The sequence below is a fragment of the Aptenodytes patagonicus genome, chromosome 21 (assembly GCF_965638725.1).
Source record: "Aptenodytes patagonicus chromosome 21, bAptPat1.pri.cur, whole genome shotgun sequence".
Taxonomy (NCBI): domain Eukaryota; kingdom Metazoa; phylum Chordata; class Aves; order Sphenisciformes; family Spheniscidae; genus Aptenodytes; species Aptenodytes patagonicus.
The window spans coordinates 5,022,698-5,040,182 of record NC_134969.1 but is presented as its reverse complement, the minus strand read 5'-3'; the positions used below and the strand labels follow the sequence as shown (position 1 = coordinate 5,040,182).

General features: G+C 65.6%; 1 protein-coding gene across 1 annotated transcript; it reads left to right on the top strand.

The window, feature by feature from the left end:
- Positions 1–8,045: 8,045 nt before the first annotated feature.
- Positions 8,046–13,112, top strand: LOC143169890 (peptide methionine sulfoxide reductase MsrA-like). Its single transcript, XM_076357674.1, is given in 8 exon segments — positions 8,046–8,175; positions 9,265–9,333; positions 9,465–9,553; positions 9,555–9,585; positions 10,168–10,272; positions 10,600–10,706; positions 10,876–11,230; positions 13,033–13,112. Coding segments are annotated over 8 exon segments (909 nt in total). The 5' UTR covers positions 8,046–8,102.
- Positions 13,113–17,485: the final 4,373 nt, after the last annotated feature.

The window sequence follows — 17,485 nt, the reverse complement described above, 5'->3', positions numbered from 1 at the left end:
GTGGAAAATCAGCCCGGTGAGCCCCGCTTTCCCATCGCGCAGGACAGCAAATACTCGCACACCCTGTATGAACTCGCCAAGAAGTCGTCTGATGATTTTTTTTAATTTTATTTGGGGTTTGTTTTTTTTTTTTGGACTAATTCTTCCTTCTGAAAAGCAAACAAACAAAACCCAGCTCCAAATAGCCCGGTCCGTGTCGGGTAAGGACCCGGGCTGCTTCCCGGGGCGGGGGGTGCGGGCTGGTGTCAAAAGCAGTTGTGGGGCCGTTTGCATTTTATTGGGATATCTTACTTGTTTTCTCCGGAAGAATTTCTGTCCTCTTAATTCTTCGATGGCTTTGGCCTCCCTGTTTGCCTCCGAGCTGGCCGAAAACCCAAATTCCTTGCTGGTGTCTTCATGCGTTTTCAGAGGGACCGTAAAACCTGCGTTGTTTGCAAAGCTGGAGGAAATGAGGGCAGAAAGCTCGACTTGATTAAAGGCCCAAATTAAACAATTTGTTTTTTGAGAGAATCTTAATTGTGAGGGGGGGGGGGGGGGGAAGGCCGGAGGGAGGGTGTTTCTGCCGCGCCTGGCAGGTGTTTGCGTGCTCGGTTTCACTGCTGGTCAGACGCAGTTTGTTCCCCCTTTTTGGTCTTCAAGCGAACGACCCGAGAGGGAGACGTGAGAGGAACGGGAAGGTGCAGTTTGAAAACCGCAGTACTTCGGATGCAGGTGTAGTACCTGCAATTATTTTTACCGAAATAAAAAAAAAAACAACTTCATTTGCAGGTCGTATCCGGGTCCTCGTAACCTGGGACGGCCCCACGCCGGTGTCGTGTGCTGCTGCTTAAACTTCCCCTTGCGTTTAGCTGCGTGAGAGCTAAAAATACTCTTTTTTTGTTTGTTTTCCCCCCCCTTCTTTTAAGGCAAAGCAGGTGAATTGCTGGGACGTCGCGCCCCTGATGCCCGTCTTCCCCGCAGGATTTATTCCGCAGCGCCTTCAACCTTGGCATCGCTTCCATGGAAACCTCCAGGGCTGTGCGTGGGGGCAAGAGTCCGGCCTGCCCAGGGACCTGAAACAGCCCCGTTTCACCCCAGACTGGAGAGGGGAGAGAGAAACGGGTAGTTTTGTACGTCGCTGGCTGGCTGCGTTCCTCCTTTGCTGTTTGGGAGACCTGTGGAGCTTCCGGAGCGGAACGGAAAGGGTAACACCAAAACGGGGCCTGATGTTAAATATTAGGAGGGTTGGGTTTGGTTTTTTTTAAAGGAAGAGGCAAAGTGAACGTCGGGGAGAGTAGAAATAGTCCTGGGGAAAAAAGGGGTAGCTCGGATGTTGGGGAAAAAAGTGGATATTTGATGCGTGACTTGGAGGTAGGTGCTTCTGCCGACCCGACCGAGGATGCTTGGAGGGCGGGACTAGCAGGGAACAGTTTCAGTCTGGACCTGGTCCTGCTCTGGTCTAAACTGGGACAAAAATGGGAACTTTCCGGTGCGTCTGAGGAGGCTTCGCTTTCAGCCAGCCGCGGCAGGCTTCGGGGCAAAAAAAATATCCACCCGTAATGATAACCGAAGACCCCAACAGCATGCAATGCCGTCGCCCCGTGAGCGTGGCACAGGTAAGAGCAAAAAGGTATTTATTATTGCTATTTCTTCGCAAAAAAAAAAAGGGGGGGGGCAAAATATTTGCACGGTTCCCTGGGGAAAGGGATCCCCGTCTGGTTTTTACCTGCTGATGTGCTGCTCTCCCCTGCTTAGAGGCAGGTGAATTCCCCCTGCCCAAACGCCCTCGCTAGCTGGGGGAAGGGGCCGGGGTGCTTTAGGACGGAGGTGGCTGGGAAGCGGAGGACGGGCGCGAGCCAGGGGGCTGCGCTCACCGGGTACCGTCGAAAGCAAAGCCCCTTTGCTGCTGCAGTTCCCGAAGCTGCGTGAACCCGGGCTTGGCCTTTGCACAACGGGTCCGTGCAGGGACCGATTTGGGGTTTTCCAAACTGTTTGCAAACACCCCGACCCCGTGGAAGGAAGCGCGGCTCAGCTGAGCCCTGGAGGCAGCAGAATCCAGGCGGGGGGGGGGGGGGCAGCTTAGCTTTCCCGTGCTGTGGCTGAGCACCCAGTGCTGCTCTCGCTGTCGGCATCGTCCGCAGCTCTGCTCCTGCTTTGTTTGCTGGGAAAAAGGAAATTCCCAGCTCTCCATGTGATGAGGGGGAAAAAAAGCTGGAGAACGTGAGACGTAAAGGCTTGAAATCTGAAAGGCAAAGGTAAAAAGCCCTGCGGTCGGTGCAAGCAGCGGCGCCTGGGAGGGTGCAGCGGCACGGCGGTGCGGGCGTCCCTCCGGTGCAGCGGCACGGCGGTGCGGGCGTCCCTCCGGTGCAGCGGCACGGCGGTGCGGGCGTCCCTCCGGTGCAGCGGCTGGCCGGGCCCATTAGCAGCCGGGTGCGAGGGTGGGAGCGGGGCTGGGGATCACCGCGGGAGGGCTCCCCTGCCTGTTCCCCTGCACCGCCGTGCGGGGTTGTGCATGCTCATGTACCGCCGTGCGGGGTTGTGCACCGCTGTGCACGGCTCCGCACCCCTGTGCGATGCCTCTCTGAGCCGTTTTGGGGCTGCAGAGCGTTGCGAGGCCTGGGAGGCAGCGGTGCTTGCAGGGAAAAGGACAAGAGACTTTTAAAAGAAGCATTTTTGATGGCTCCGGGCTGGGGCAGGGGCTGCGAGCGGTATGGAGGAGCCTGGTGCCATCGCTGCAGCCCTCCCTCCGTGGCCTCGAGTCACCGAATGCGGTCCTGCAGGGACCCCGAAATCTCTGCCCTGCCCAGCATCCCGGGGGGACGAGGGGAAGGTGTGTGGGGGGGGTCTGAGCATCCAGCTCCCGCTTGGGCGATGCCAAATGTGCGGCTGGGCTGGAGCCTGGCTCCTTCCCCCGGAGGAGGGTGAGTGCTGCACCCCCACTGGCAGAGCAGGGGCTGGAGCCTGGGGGGTGCAGGGACCCCTCCACGAGGCCGTGGAGGCTCTGCAGGGCTGGGTGCTGTGACAGCCCCCGTTGTGTGCGGCTCCTGGGGGACCTGCAGCTCTTCTGATGCCCAAGGGGTACCCGGTGGGTCCCTTGGGAGGGGGGAGAGACCAGCCCAGGGGTGTGATGGGCTCAGCCCTGCTTCCAATCCACCACACCCATGCACACAGGGGGAGCACCCGTGTCCTCGGGCCACTGGAGATGAGCAGGGTGCAGGGGTGCTGAGAGCCCAGAGGAGTTAGCGTCGTTCCCAGAGCCGGCTTGGGGGATGGCGCGTCCCCCCCGCAACGCAGCAGCCGGGCTGCGTGCATTTACAGATGAGACCCTTTATTGACGAACCAGCCCCTTCCCCTCCCGGCTGCCCCGGGACAGCCCTGGCCCCGCGGGTCACCTCCCACCCCAGGGGCTGTCCGGTGGGGAGCCAAGCAGCAAGACACAGTCCGTCCCCCAGCCGGACCCTCTTTTGGGGGCTTGCAGGGTGTTTAACGGCCACTGTTGGCTCCTTCATCCAGGCTTTGTTTTGGTGGCCGGGAGGGGAAGGAGCGCGATGCCCGGTCCTGCCCTCCCTGAGTTTCAGGATGGGAATGCAAAGATCTGGGATGAGAAAGAAGCGCGTTGCCTGCGAGGACATCTGTCCGGGGGCTCGGCGTCTCCGTCGCCTTCGCTGCTTTCCGGAGGGCAGGGGGTGCCACAGGGGCTCCTGGGAGGGACGGGGCGGTTGGGGTGCACAGGGACGACGGGAGGATGAGGATGCAGCAAACGTGGCTTTGTGCTGCCGAGGCTGCGAGTGGGTCCCAGGAGAGACGCAGGGCTCAGCACCAAGCCGGCCTGGCTGCAGGGACGCTGGCAGCCGCAAGCCTTGGGAGACAGTGGGGACACCGACAGCGGCAAATCTACAGTGATGAGACACTGGTCCTGGGCGAATTTCTCGGCAGGGAAAGCAGGACCTGGGGAAAAGCAGAGCTTCCTTGTGCTCCGTGCAGGGAAAGCAGCAAAAAGCATCCTCGGAGGGAGCAGACGTCAGCTCTGCTGCAGCCTTTGGTGATGAGCGGGTTCCTGGATTAATCCTCGGGGAGCTGTAGCCCTGAGAGCCCAAAAAGCAACTCGCTGGGACAAACACAGATAAACCTGGAGCGGCAGGAAAGGCCGGCTGAGATGGGGCAGGTCAGCGATGCTCTCCCTCGCAGGAGCGATTTATCCAGCCCTTCTCCGGCACCGAGGACCGCAGTGGGTGAAACCTCCATCCGAAATGTGGTCCCTGGGAACACGGGGCACGAGCGGCCGCTCCGGGCTTTGGCTCGAGGTCGGTGGGTGTATGCCAGAGGCGGCTGGAAATGCCGGAGAAACAGCGGCTCGGGGAAGGCTGGGGCTGCAAAAGCATCTGGGCAAAGTTTGGCTGAAAAAAACCCCGGAGCTGTCGCCGTGTCTCTTTCCCCATCGGCCGGGAGCTGCGGGGAGCAGCCGGCTGCGAAGCCGGCGGTGCTGGGTGCGGAGGGGCTGGGTGGTGGGACAGGGGCCGATGCCTCCCGACTGCTCCTGACTCGCCGGGAGAAGGGTGTTCGTGCAGCCGGGTCTCTCCTCGTTCTCCTTTTCCCCTGCTAACGAAGGCTCGTTAAGGGCTTTTGGCTGCTCCCTTCCTCCAAAATGTCCTCTGTCTGTGTTCCCCCATCCCACCCCCCTCTGAAGGCAGCAGCACCCACTCCTGGAGAGGGAAAATATGGGAAGGGTCCGTGGCTGGGGCTCTGTGGGTTGGGGGGGAGATTTGGGGGTGCCCTGGGCTTGCATCCCCTCTCCTGTCCTTGGTGAAGCTGGGGGGGGGGGGGGGGGGGGGCACTGCTTAGGGGCCCTGGTCTGCCCTGATGGTCTCGGGTGGGACTGGACTGTGTTGGGGGCAGCTGGTGGGGTTGGGGGGTGGGAGTGCAAATGGGGCTGCAGAGAGTCGGGGGGAGAGGGGGAGGCTGGCGGGGTCTGGGAGGGGGCAGGAGGTTAGGGGGTGCAGGACCCCCTCAGCCCTGTTCCTCCCTGGGGGTTCCCGTAGCGCGTTCCCTTACCGGCCCGTTGGCGGATGGGGTGCTGCTGCTCAGGCTTTTTGGCATCTCCCCGCTTCTCCTTTGGCGAGCGCGGCCCCCAGCCCAGGCTGGCCCCCCCTTTGGCATTCACCGCGTGCCTTAATTGTGTGACATTAAATCAAGGTCCGCGGTGAACACGAAACGCTGGGGCCGATGGCCGGGGGCGTGTGGTGGTGGGGTCCCGGGGTCCCTGTTCTATCTCCAAACCCTCATCACCCCCCTGTGCTGGGACCAAGCTGTCCCCCCCCCCCCCCCCCCCCCGCCCCATGCTGGCACTGGGGGTATGAGTCCCAGCAGATTCGGGGACGGGGGCTGCCCCCATCCCTTGTCCCCACAGAAGCCCAGATGCATCCGTACCACCCCGCAGACTCGATCTCTGTAGGGTTACCGTAGGAGCCCTATATGATCCTTCTTCTCTGCGTAGACTCTCCCCAGAGACCCTCTCTGCCCCATAGCACGTGGCCGTGGGGCTGGGGTGAGATGGGGCGGGGGGGGGGGGGGGGGGGGGGGCTGCGATACAGATGCACCCCTGGATCCGGCCCCATCCCGCATCCTTCAGGCCTGGCTGGGAGGTGGCTGCCTGACCCCTCTGCGCAGGGTCCGGCCCCCAGCGCCAGGGCAGCTATTTTTGAATGAGATAAAAAACAAATTCCCCCCCCCCCCCCGCCCCTCCCCGGCTGTCCTCGCCTCCCCCGGCTTTCGTCAAGCCATCCCCACCCTCAGAGCCATGGAAACCCGGGGGGGGCCTCTTCCTACCGGCTTAAACTCCCCAGCAGATCAGTCTGAGAGGGAATTTGGGGGGGCTGGGGGCTGCTTGGTTGCAGGGGGCCAGGGAGGTCCCAGAATATCAGCTGGAGCGAGGTGAATTTGGGCGCATTCGAGTGGTTTTTGGATCGCTGGTCCTAGAGGGGTTTGGGGGGGGTAAAACCCAATAAAACTTCATCTGCTCTGTTTCTACAAGGCATTTAGCATCAAAAGAGTCAAAATGGCTGAAAATTGCCTCAAATTCCCATCCTGCAGCCTGGCCTCCCCCCCCCCCCCCCCCCCCCCCCCCAGGCCAGGACTCGGTCCCAAAGAGCAGCAGGTAAAGGCCAGTCGAGGCCCCACAAACTCGGCACAGGTAACCCCCGCTCCCTGCTGGGGCCCTGGATGGAGCCGGGCTGGAGCGATGGGGGGGGGGTTCATCCTGTGTCCCCCCGCGTCCCCTGGGGCCATCCCAAGTGCACCCCACCAAACGCCACTTTCCACCCGTGATTTTTTTTTGGGGGGGGGGGATTTTTTCTGTGCAAATATTCCCAGGTGGGGGGGGGAAATTTGGGGGGGGTGTTTTCTTAGTGGGGTGCCGGGGCCGTTCCCGGGGGGGGGGGGGGATTCCTTGCCCTCATGCCCCCCCCTTCTCCCCCCCCGGGTTCTCGGGGAGGGGGGGACACACACGGCACCCCCAACCCCTTCCCAGCGCATCCCGCATCCCACCGGGAGCAGCCGCACTGCGCCGCCCGGGCTCTCCCCCCCCCCCTCCCCGTGTCTGTGTCGTGTGTCCCCCCCCCGCCCGGACCCCCCGAGGGTCGTGCCGGGCAGCACCGTGTCGTGTGTGTCTGTGTCGTCCCCCCCCGCGCCGTTACCTCGGTGCCCGCGGGGCTCCCGGCAGGAGGAGGAGGAGGAGGATGAAGGGCACCCGCAGGCAAGAGCCCGGGTGATGGCAGCGGTTGGGGACAGGCCGCCGGCGTTGTCACCTCCCGGGCAGAATGAGGCCACCGCCGGGCTGGGGGGGGCGGGGGGGGGAGTGTGTGTGTGTCCCCGCGTGTGCGGGTGTGCGGGTGGGGTTAACCCTTCCCTGCTCGGCCCCGGCACCCGCCAGCCTGGGGGGGGGGGGGGGGGGTGCGGCGGGACCCCCGGGAAAATCCCGGCACTTACTGATGCGGGGGCTCTGGGTGGGCTCGAAGACGGACACGGTGTCCCTGTGTGTCCCCCCGCTTCCCCCCCCCCCACCCCCCCGGGCTCACCCCTTGTCCCCTGCTCGGGGCCAGGCCGGAGAGGTGGGGTGGGAGGGGAGGGGAGGGAGGGAAGGGGAGGGGGAGGATCTAGCGGGGCCGAGGGCTCTACCGAGGGTCCGCAGGGACCGCGCGTCGGGATGTCACCTGCCCGGGTCACGGCTGGGCGGTTCCCGGCGAATCGGTGGTTATGGGGGGGGGGGGGGTGGGGGGGCGGGGGGTGTCTGCTTTTCGGCATAGGCTCGGGTTGGGGTTAAACCCAGCGGGTTTGGGACAGTTCCTCGCGCAGGCAGGTGAGTGGATGGGGGATGTCCTCACGGACACCCCAAAGTGGCGATGGATTCGGATGCGGTGCTGCCTGCAGGCAGCGTGGCCCTCCCGGGGGGTCTGGATCAGGCCCTGCCCTACCCTGATGAGCCCCGGGGCATCCCCGGGTGGAGACGAGGGGTCGGGACCCCCCTCACCCCCCACCCCACCACCCCCTCAGCCTCAAGGTAGCGGGTGCTGCCCGGGGACCGGCACGGCTGTGGGGTCCGGAGCCCCCCACTGCTGTGGGAGGCTTTGGTGGGGCTCAGCCATGGGGTGAAGGCGGGGGGCTGGATCCATCCCGGAGCGACCTTGGGCACCGCCGGCCTCGTGCGCGTTAACGATTGACGGGGGTGGCCGGACACGCCGGGACTCTTGCTCGTCCCGCGGGATCACCCCCCCGCCGTCCCGGCCGCCCCTCGCCACCCCGGTCGGGGTTCATCGCCCTGGCCCCATCCTGCCCCCCGGGACACACGCTAACACCCCCCCACTGCCCCGGGGGTCCCGCGGGGGGGATTTTCCCCCTGGGGCTGAGCACCCTGTCCCCGTGTCTCTGTGACAAAGCGGGACGTCCCCTCCCGTGCCCCCCACGGTGATCCCGCTCCTGGGGCCGGGCTCTGCCTCTCCGGCCCCTTGCACCCTTCTCCCTCCCCAGTGTTCCAGTGTCCCCAGTGCCCGTCACAGCACCCGCAGCTCCCTCCTCCCGGTCCGCAAGGGCAGCGAGGCTCGGCGGGACGTCCTGTCTCTGCGGGGGCCATGCCGGGTGCCGGGGTGCTCCCCAGCCCCGCCGAGGCTCTGCCGGGCAGAGCCCAGAGGCTGCCGGTGGCAGGTACCAGCACGGGCATTGGGCTGGGCTGGGGGTGGCGGGGGGCTCCTTGGGGACAGGGAGTGGGGTGGCACTCTGCTGAGGCCCCCCACACACACACCACCTTGTCCGGGGACGTCGGTGCTGGGGGATGGCGGTGGTCCTGTCCCCGGAGCGAGGGTGGCAGGGAGAGGTCCAGGGCAGGGTGCTGCGTGGCCCCATCACCGGGGCTGACTTGGGGTGTTTTGAGCCCAGTGGCCCACCCTTCGCCACACCCAGACGTGTCTGGGGGTACTGGGGGGGGGGGGGGGCACAGGCTCCTCTGCCCTCCCCCAGGAATGCTGTACCCCCCTGGTTTGCTCACGGGGACCATCCTCGCAGGGAACTTGGGGGGGACACACAGAGGGTTTGGGAGCCCAGAAGGAGGAGGGTGAGGAGCGCGGAGGTTGTTCGTGCTCCACAAGTGTCACAAGCGGCCAGGTCTCAGCTTCCCTTTGCTGCTGGGGGGCGGGGGGGGGGGGCACATCTGGGTGGCCGGTGCCAGCCCTGGCATTGTCCTCCATAAACTCCCCTGGGACGCCCCGTGCTGGCGTGGGAGGCCAGTGCCCGGGGGGGCATCCTTCCCCCCCCGGGGGCCAAGGGAGGCAGTGGGACCCCCCCCGCACACCCGCAGCGGGCCCCTCATCTGAGGTGGGATGGAGATGGGGGGACATGTTCGCCATGGCAACCGGCAGGGTTGCTAGGAGACGGCAGCCTGGGGGAGGGGAGGGATGCCCACAGCCCCCCCTTGCTACCCCCCCCCCCCAGCCTCCCCAGCCCCGGGCAGGTTCCCCCCCGGCCAATGCATCCCTGGGGCAGGGGGACATCCCCGCAGGGGGGCAGCGCCAGGCAGGGCACGGGGTACCAGAGCATCCCCGAGGGAAGGTGACAGCCCCAGGACCCCCCACAGGGGCCGGGTTAGGGTCAGGGTGGCCATGAGAGACACAGGCAGAGGCCAGGCGGGCCGAGGAGCTGGAGGGGACGGGGACAGGGTCAGTGCCTGCTTTTGGAGGGGGACACGGGGTAGAGATGGCTGCAGTTCAGGACGGGCTGACCCCACGTCCCCCCCTGCAGCCACCCACGCCGTCAACGGGAACCCCACGCTCCCGCCGTTCCCAGCGGAGATGCAGACGGCGATTTTCGGTGAGTGGTTCCCCTGTGCCAGGGAAGGGGGGTCCCGGCAGCATGGGCTGCCCCCAGGGCCCCCCAGCCCAGCTCACCCCTCCCCTGAGTGAGGGCAACCAGCTGCCCGCTCCCCGCCTGTCCCCCCGCAGGCATGGGGTGCTTCTGGGGAGCGGAGCGGCTCTTCTGGAAGATGCCGGGGGTCTTCTCCACCCAGGTGGGCTACGCGGGAGGCTTCACCCCCCAACCCCACCCATGAAGAAGTGCACACAGGTAACGATGGACTTCTCTCCTCCCATGCTGTGATGGGGACCCCCCCCCAACGTCCCCCACCCCCACGGTGGGCGATGTCCCCATCCAGCATCACAGGGTGTCCCACAGCCCCTGCCTCGCCCTGGCCTGGGCTCTGGGGGATGCTTTCGGCCATCGTTGGATGCTGACCCCCCCCTTGTCCCCCAGCCCGGACAGACGGCTGCCCGGCTTATCTGGGAGACATTTTGCGGAGGATTAGCCATCTGCAGGAAATATTATCCCGGCTGCTGTCTCCAGCCGAGGATTTATCCCAGTGCAGGGGGGAGCTTGGGCATCCCATCCCACCAGGCACCCGGGGCAGGGGGTCCGGGGGTCCTGGGGGTGAGCGGGTGCTGCAGCCCCTCCGTATCCAGCTCCCTCCCTCCAGCCCTGCCAACGTTCCTGCTTTGCACAAGTTTCACGAATTTGCCAGATCTCGGCTCCCAGCGGGAGGGTGCATCGGCCGATGGTCCCCCCATCCCGGGGGGCAGCGGGAGGTTGGGGGGCAGGAGGCCATGGTGAGGGCTGCCCCTGGTAGCGCTGAAGGTTTGGCTCTCGCCACAGGGCTGAGGGGGCACGCCGAGGTGGTGAGGGTCATCTTCGACCCCCAGAAGATCAGCTACGAGGAGCTTCTCAAAGTCTTCTGGGAGAACCACGACCCCACACAAGGTCGGGACGAGCCGCCGGGGCCGGGCAGTGGCCACGGGTCCTGCTGCAGCCCTGGGGCGGCCGCGGAGCCCTGGTCTGGGGGGGCTTAACCCCAAACTGGCCCCAGCAGGGGGTCCTTGGCATGTCCATCCTTGGTGCTGGGTGCGGGGGGGCTCGCAGAGACTTCCCTCACCGACCCCTTTAGCAGGACCCCCCGCAGCCAGCTCTGCAGCTGTACCACCCCCCCCCCCGTGCCTCAGTTTCTCCATCTCACCTTCCATGGGTGAGATGCCCAGTGGGGCCAGGGGGTGCCCTGTAACCCCCCCCCCCCCGGGTGCTGCCCCCCAGGCATGCGGCAGCAGGAGGACCTGGGCACCCAGTACCGTTCCGTCATCTACACGCTGGGCCCCCAGCAGCAGGCAGCTGCCCTCCGCAGCAGGGCGGCATACCAGCAGGTAGGGGGGGACACCGGGACCCCCCTGGGGACACCGGGACCCCCCTGTCCACCTTCCCCAGCCCCGGGGTTGTGGGGCAAACCCCTGCCCTGGCTATGCCATGCCGTGGGGCAGTGGGATGGGGGGGGCTCCATCCAGGCTCCCCCCCACCGCCATGGGACTGTCCTAGGAGCTGAGGGAGCAGCGGCGGGGGGACATCACTACTGCCATCGAGCCGGCCGGTGACTTCTACTACACCGAGGACCACCACCAGCAGTACCTGCACAAGGTGCCCCGGGGCTCCTGTGGCCTGAAGGGCGCCGGTGTCACCTGCCCCATCACACCCCGAGGGGCCACCTCGCGTCCCCTGGCTTGTCCCCATGTCCCTGGCATTGCAGGCAGGGTGGGCACAGCAGCCAGCCCCACGCGTCGCAGCCAGCCCCACACGTCACGGCCAGCCCCCACACGCCGCAGCTCCCACGCTCCCATCGCCCCGGCGGGGATTAAAGCCATGTGCCCCCACCTTGTCCTGTCCAGTCCTATGGGTGCAGCTGGGGGGCCTGGGGGCTCTTTGGGCTGGGGGGGGGGCTTGCTGGGATGGGGAGGGACCCCGTGGGCCCTGCCCGGGGGGTGGCTGTGCCCATGGCTCTGCCCCAGCGTGGGGGGGTTGGGGGCTGGGGGGGGCAACGGGGGCTGGTCCTTGGGGGGGGGGGCCTGGTGGTCTGGGGGGCTGCTGGAGCGTGAAGGGCTGGTGGTCTGGGCGGGGGGGGGGGGGGGGAGGTGTCAGGGTCCGTGGGGCTGTTGCCGTCCGGGGGGCCGTGTCCGTGGGGCTGTTGCGGTCCCCGGGGCCGCCGGCGGGCGGGGGCTGCAGCCCCGCGCTCTCCCGCCAGGGGGCAGTGCCGGGCTGCGCCCGCTCCGCCCGCCAGGGGCGGCGGCGGCGGCGGCGGGCACAGTGCGCGCCTATACGGTACATACGGTACGTACGGTACATACGGTACATGCGTGCGCAAGGCGAAACAGGGCACGTACGGCCTGTACGGGTACGGGTGTCACGCAGGGACAGAGGGCACGTGCGTGTGCAGGCACAGGGGCGTGCAGCACACACAGGGACACGTACACACGTGCACAGGGACACACAGCTCACACATACACACACGTGCACGCACAGGGGCGTGCAGCACACACAGGGACACGTACACGCGTGCACAGGGACACGCAGCTCACACATACACACACGTGCACGCACAGGGGCGTGCAGCACACACAGGGACACGTACACACGTGCACAGGGACACGCAGCTCACACATACACACACGTGCACGCACAGGGGCGTGCAGCACACACAGGGACACGTACACACGTGCACAGGGACACGCAGCTCACACATACACACACGTGCACGCACAGGGGCGTGCAGCACACACACGTACACGTACACACATGCACAGGGACATACAGCTCACACATACACACACGTGCACGCAAGGGGCGTGCAGCACACACACGTACACGTACACACATGCACAGGGACATACAGCTCACACATACACACACGTGCACGCACAGGGGCGTGCAGCACACACAGGGACACGTACACACGTGCACAGGGACACGCAGCTCACACATACACACACGTGCACACACAGGGGCGTGCAGCACACACAGGGACACGTACACACATGCACAGGGACACACAGCTCACACATACACACACGTGCACACACAGGGGCGTGCAGCACAACACACGTATACGTACACGCATGCACAGGGACACAGAGCTCACATACATGTACATGCGTGCACAGGGTTACACAGCTCATGTACACATACGTGTACACGCATGCACAGGGGCGTGCAGCACACACGTACATGCATGCACAGGGACATACAGCTCACACATACACATGCACACACAGGGGCGTGCAGCACACACAGGGACACGTACACACATGCACAGGGACACACAGCTCACACATACACATACGTGCACGCACAGGGCGTGCAGCACACACACATACGCGCGTGCACAGGGACACACAGCTCACATACATGTACATGCGTGCACAGGGCTACACAGCTCATGTACACATACGTGTACACGCATGCACGTGGACATACATACCCAGCTCACACATGGGTGCACGCACAGGGGCGTGCAGCACACACAGGTACCCACAGCACACGTCGGTACACACGTCGTGCTGGGGGGGGACACTCTGCGGGGGCAGGCTCGCTGCCTGCCCTCCTGCCTTTGGGGGATGCCCTGGGCCCCCTCGTGTCGCCCGTCCCTGGGCCGCATCCCTCCTGTCTCCCGAGTCCCCAGACCTGCACCCCTGGCCTGGGCAGAAGGGATCTGGGGAGCACGTTCCTCCGATGTCCCCTCGCCCCGGCGCTGCAGTGACGGCGATGACGGGCAGACCCCGTGATGGGGGTGCTGTGTGTCCTGTACGGGCTCCCATGAGCCCACTTAAGAGCCGAACTGGCCCCAGGTATGTGCTGGGGGGGTGAAGAGGGGGAGCAGCCGCGGGGGGTGTCGGGGGACACACACACACACGGCACACACGGGTGGTGATGGAGGTGGCTGGAGTGGGCGGGTTGGCTGAGCACGGGGTTGTGTCACCCCTGTGATGTCTGCAGGGTCCCCGTCCTTGGAGGTCATCGTCCCCCCCCCCCAGCAGCAGGCAGTCTCCATCCCCCCCACTTCTCATGGGCGGGGGGGGTCCCAGCGGCCGTGTCCCCACCTTGTCCTGGGCAGACTGGGTTTTGCAGGGGTAGAGGGATAGGGACACGGGGGCAGGAAGCCCAGCTGCTCCCCCCCCCCTCCCCCCCGTTTTCCCAGCAAAGCCCCCCAGGCTCAACACCAAACCCTGCCCCCTCCTAAACCCTCTGTGCCCCTTCGGGGGGGAGCGACCCCTCTGCTCAGGCACCCAGAGCCCCTGCACCCCCCCAACCCCAGGTGACGAGGATATCTGTGCGGCTCACCGGTCCTTCCTCCTCCTGCCCTGGCTCCCCAAGGGGTCCCGGCCCCTTTGGCTCGGGGTACCCTCCTGGGTGGGGGTCCCAAGATCACCCCCATGGGCCCCGCGCACCCACCCAGCACCCGAGAGCCTGGGCTGGGTCCAGCTGGGGACACCTCGGTGTCCCCAGGGAGGGTTTGTGGCTGGAAACCATCCTGCCAGGGGATGTTTTGGGGGGTGTTGTGGTGTCCCCCTCCCAGGGCAGGGGGGTCCCGCCTCGGTGTCCCCAGCACCCTTCTTGCACAGGCAGATTTGGGGGCTGCGCTTGGTGGATTTACAGCGGAAAGGCTGGCAAGAAATGAAAATAAAGCTGAACCCCCCCCAAAAACGTTGTCAAGGGTAAGTGAAAGTGGAGAACCAAGATGCAACTTTCGGGGGGGGATGTGGGGGGTGTGACAGGGCTCGGGGGAGCCCCTGGGTGCCACAGGTGCCACATGCCGGGAACCTCCCGACCCCCCCTTGGCCAGCGCTGGCATCCCAGCTGGGTGCTGGATGTCCCCTCGAACTCCAGGGGTGGGTGCACAGCTGGGTGCCATCATGTCCCCATGCCACAGGGCGCGAGCCGAGCTCAGCGTGGGGCTTGTCCCCAACCCCCGTGGGGGGGGGGGGACGACGACACGGGGACATTTTTTTTTAGAAAGTGAAAGTTCTCCGGGTCAACGGAGAGCGAAAAAAAATAAATAAAAGCAGAGAGAAAGCGAGCGCAGGTCGGCTTCCGGCACCTGGCCCCGCAGCTGCCGCACCGCCTGGCTTTGAAGAAGGAGTTAAAGAAGAACGAAAGCCGGGGACAGGGATGGGGACAGGGACGCTGGCCTTCGGCCTCGTGCCCCGGCATCCTCCTCATCCTCCTCATCTGCGGGAGGTCGTGGGCACCCGCGGTGGGGTTTCATGGGGGAGACGGCTGGGTTGGGGGGTGCCCAGATCTGAAGATTTGCGGGTTGCTGTTTTGGGTTTTTTTTTTTTATAAATCCCCAGCTGCTGGAGTCAGGGGATGGGACCAGGAGAGGGGCTAAAGGATGGGGACGCGCAGGGAGGTGTCCCGTGGGATGATGTGCCTCCCCCTGCCCCGCTGCCCGGGCAGCCTGCCCAGGGGACGGGAGGTGACAGCTGCATCTCCCCGGGGTTTATCATTTCGGCTGTGATGGGCACGTGGGCTGTGGCAGGGCTGGGGTGTCCCAGGGGACGGATCCTGCCCCTGCGTCCCCATCCCCACTCGCCGAGGGTGGGTGCACAGCCAGGATCGCACCCACCAGCCGCTGCTTTGGCCCCCCCCCTGGCTCCCACCACGTCTCCCTCCATCACCCCCCAGGGATTTATTCCCCCCCCCCCTCGTCCCTCGGGGTGCAGGATGGGGCCAGGAGCGCTGGAGTCCCCAGGAGGATGGGGTGACGTTGGATTCTCTGATGTCTATTGGGGTTGAGCCAGGTCTGAGCTGTGTATTTGTTTGTGCCTGTGTGGAGAGGCAGGATCTGTCCCCAGGGTGCTGGGGGGGGGGAATAGGGTGGGCAGAGCTGGGAGGGGGGGGCACAGCAGGACCCATCCCTGCAATAGGGACAGACCCTTTGGGTCAGGCTGGATTTTGGGGGGGGGGGGGGGGAGTGGGCGGTGATGGGGGGGGGGGGGGAGTTTGGGGGACCACGGTGGGTACGTGGGGGGGCTGTGTTGGGTTGTGTCCCCCAGAGACTGAGGGGCAGCGGGGGGGGGGGGGGGGGGCTCCTACAGCTCCAATGGGTTTGGAGGAGCACTGGGACGTACTGAACAGGGGGGACAAGCCCCGTGTCCCCCCTTTCCTGGATGGGGTCCTGCAGGGATGCAGCTTGAGGAGAGGCGATGGGGGGGGGCCCTTCTCGTCGTGTCCCCCCCCCCCCACTGCCCCTCACCTGGCACCTGCTCCCGGGCGGATGGAAACTCTGTGTCAGAGGAAGCGGGGAAGGGGCCACGCTCCCTGCCGGGGCGGGGGGGGGGGAGGACAGCTGGGTGTCCCCCCCCACCCAGCGCCTGTGCCGAGGGGCTGAGCTGCCCTGTCCCCTGGCACAGCTGGGATGAGTTGGGCAGGTCTCAGCCCATCCCCACGGGGGTGGGTTCCCAGCAGAGGGAGGGCACAACCCTCAACCCCCCCTTTGTCCCCCCTCTTTGCTGCCTGACACGCTTTTCACCTCCTGCTTAAACCCAGCGTGGCCGCACAATCCAAGGACCCCCGGGGGGGGGGGGGGGCCAAGCTGGGGCTCCCCATCCCCCAACCCCAGCACTGACCCCGTCCCTGCCTCAGTTTCCCCACTCAGGGCCTGAAAAGCGGCTGCTTCCCCCCGCTGGGGCTGGAAAGCCACGATCCAGGCTGGAAAGACGTGGTCCAGGGCTGGAAAGACGTGGTCCAGGCTCCGAACCTCCGCCAGCATCCGAATCCTGCGGGGATGCTCGGATCCCATTCCAAGAAAGCGGGGTGGCGGGGGCGCGGGGGGGGGACGGGGATGGGGGATGCTCACGCGTTATTTATACCGGGGGAGGTATCTGCAGGGCTCTTCGCCGAGCGAACAAAATAACAATTCAGGCAGGTTTGAAAAGCGCCGAAACCACGACAGGAAACCCAAATTGTACAAATGCAGATGTGAGTGGAAAAAGCTCTTGAGCTGGTTGCTCTGGCTTTCACCTTCGCTAAAAATAAAGCTGCCTTATTAGGGGCCGATGGGGGCCGAGATAAAGCATCTTCCCTCCCCTCTCCCCGTGTTTTTCCGTGGGGGGGGGGGGTGTTCCGCACGATGCCGTGGGACGCGGCTTTCCCGGCCGTGCCGGGGGGTGGTGGGGACGGATGGCCGGGCTGGGGGCTTGTGTCGTTTTGTTGGGGAGGATCTGGGGGGGTTTGAGGGTGCTGGGTGGGTGGGGGGCCTCAGGTTTTCTGGGTTTGCCGGGGACGGTGTGATTTGGGGCTGGGCAGTGCGGGTTGGGGGGGTGTGATGAGTTGTAACGTCTCTCTGGGTGTAACGAGGCAGCCTGGCAAAGCCACATCCTGCAAGCGTGGCAGGACCCGGGGGAGGAATTTGGGGGGCTGAGAAAGGGAGGGATTTGGGGGGGCCGGGGCGGAACAGCAAAACCCCTCCTGGGACCTGCCGACCCCCATGAAACCTGGGCTGGGCTCCCCTTCCCTGTGCCTCAGTTTCCCCTCTCCGGACCATCCCAGGCCGGAGCACCCCACTTTGGGCGGGGGGGGGTGGGGGGGGAGGGGGGGGCTTGCGGTGAAGGCAGTGCCGGCTTTGGGTGCCTGCTGCCCTCCCCGCCGCCGCACCCTGGCCCCGGGAGGATATCGTGGGAGGCGGGAGGCGCTTCGCTTGCCGCCCCGGTGGTGGTGGTGGTGCAGCGGGGCCCGGGCTCCTCTGAGTCACCAGCGTCCCCACACCTGCGGCAGCCGGGGGCTGCGAGTAGGGATGCTCACACCTGCAGCCTTCACACCCCCCCAGCCCCATCCTCCTCCTCTCCTTCTCCTCCTCCTCCTCCTTTTGCAGGGGAAATGATGGATGTAGTGGGGGGGGGGAAATCAAAGGGGTGGAGGGAGAAGGGGCAGAGCGGCGGGGGGGGGGCTGAGCGCCAAATTGTGGGTGCACCCACAGTGATGGCACAGCACTTCGGCACCTACCCCGCTGGCGGCACCCCAATGTGCCCATGGACCCCCCTGGGCCTGGGGGGGGGGGGAGGGGCGCATGGCACAAGCTGTCCTTACCCCACGGTCGGCCTTGGCCCCCATTGGGGTAATATGGGGGTGTGATGCTCCAGACGCCCCGTAGCACTGA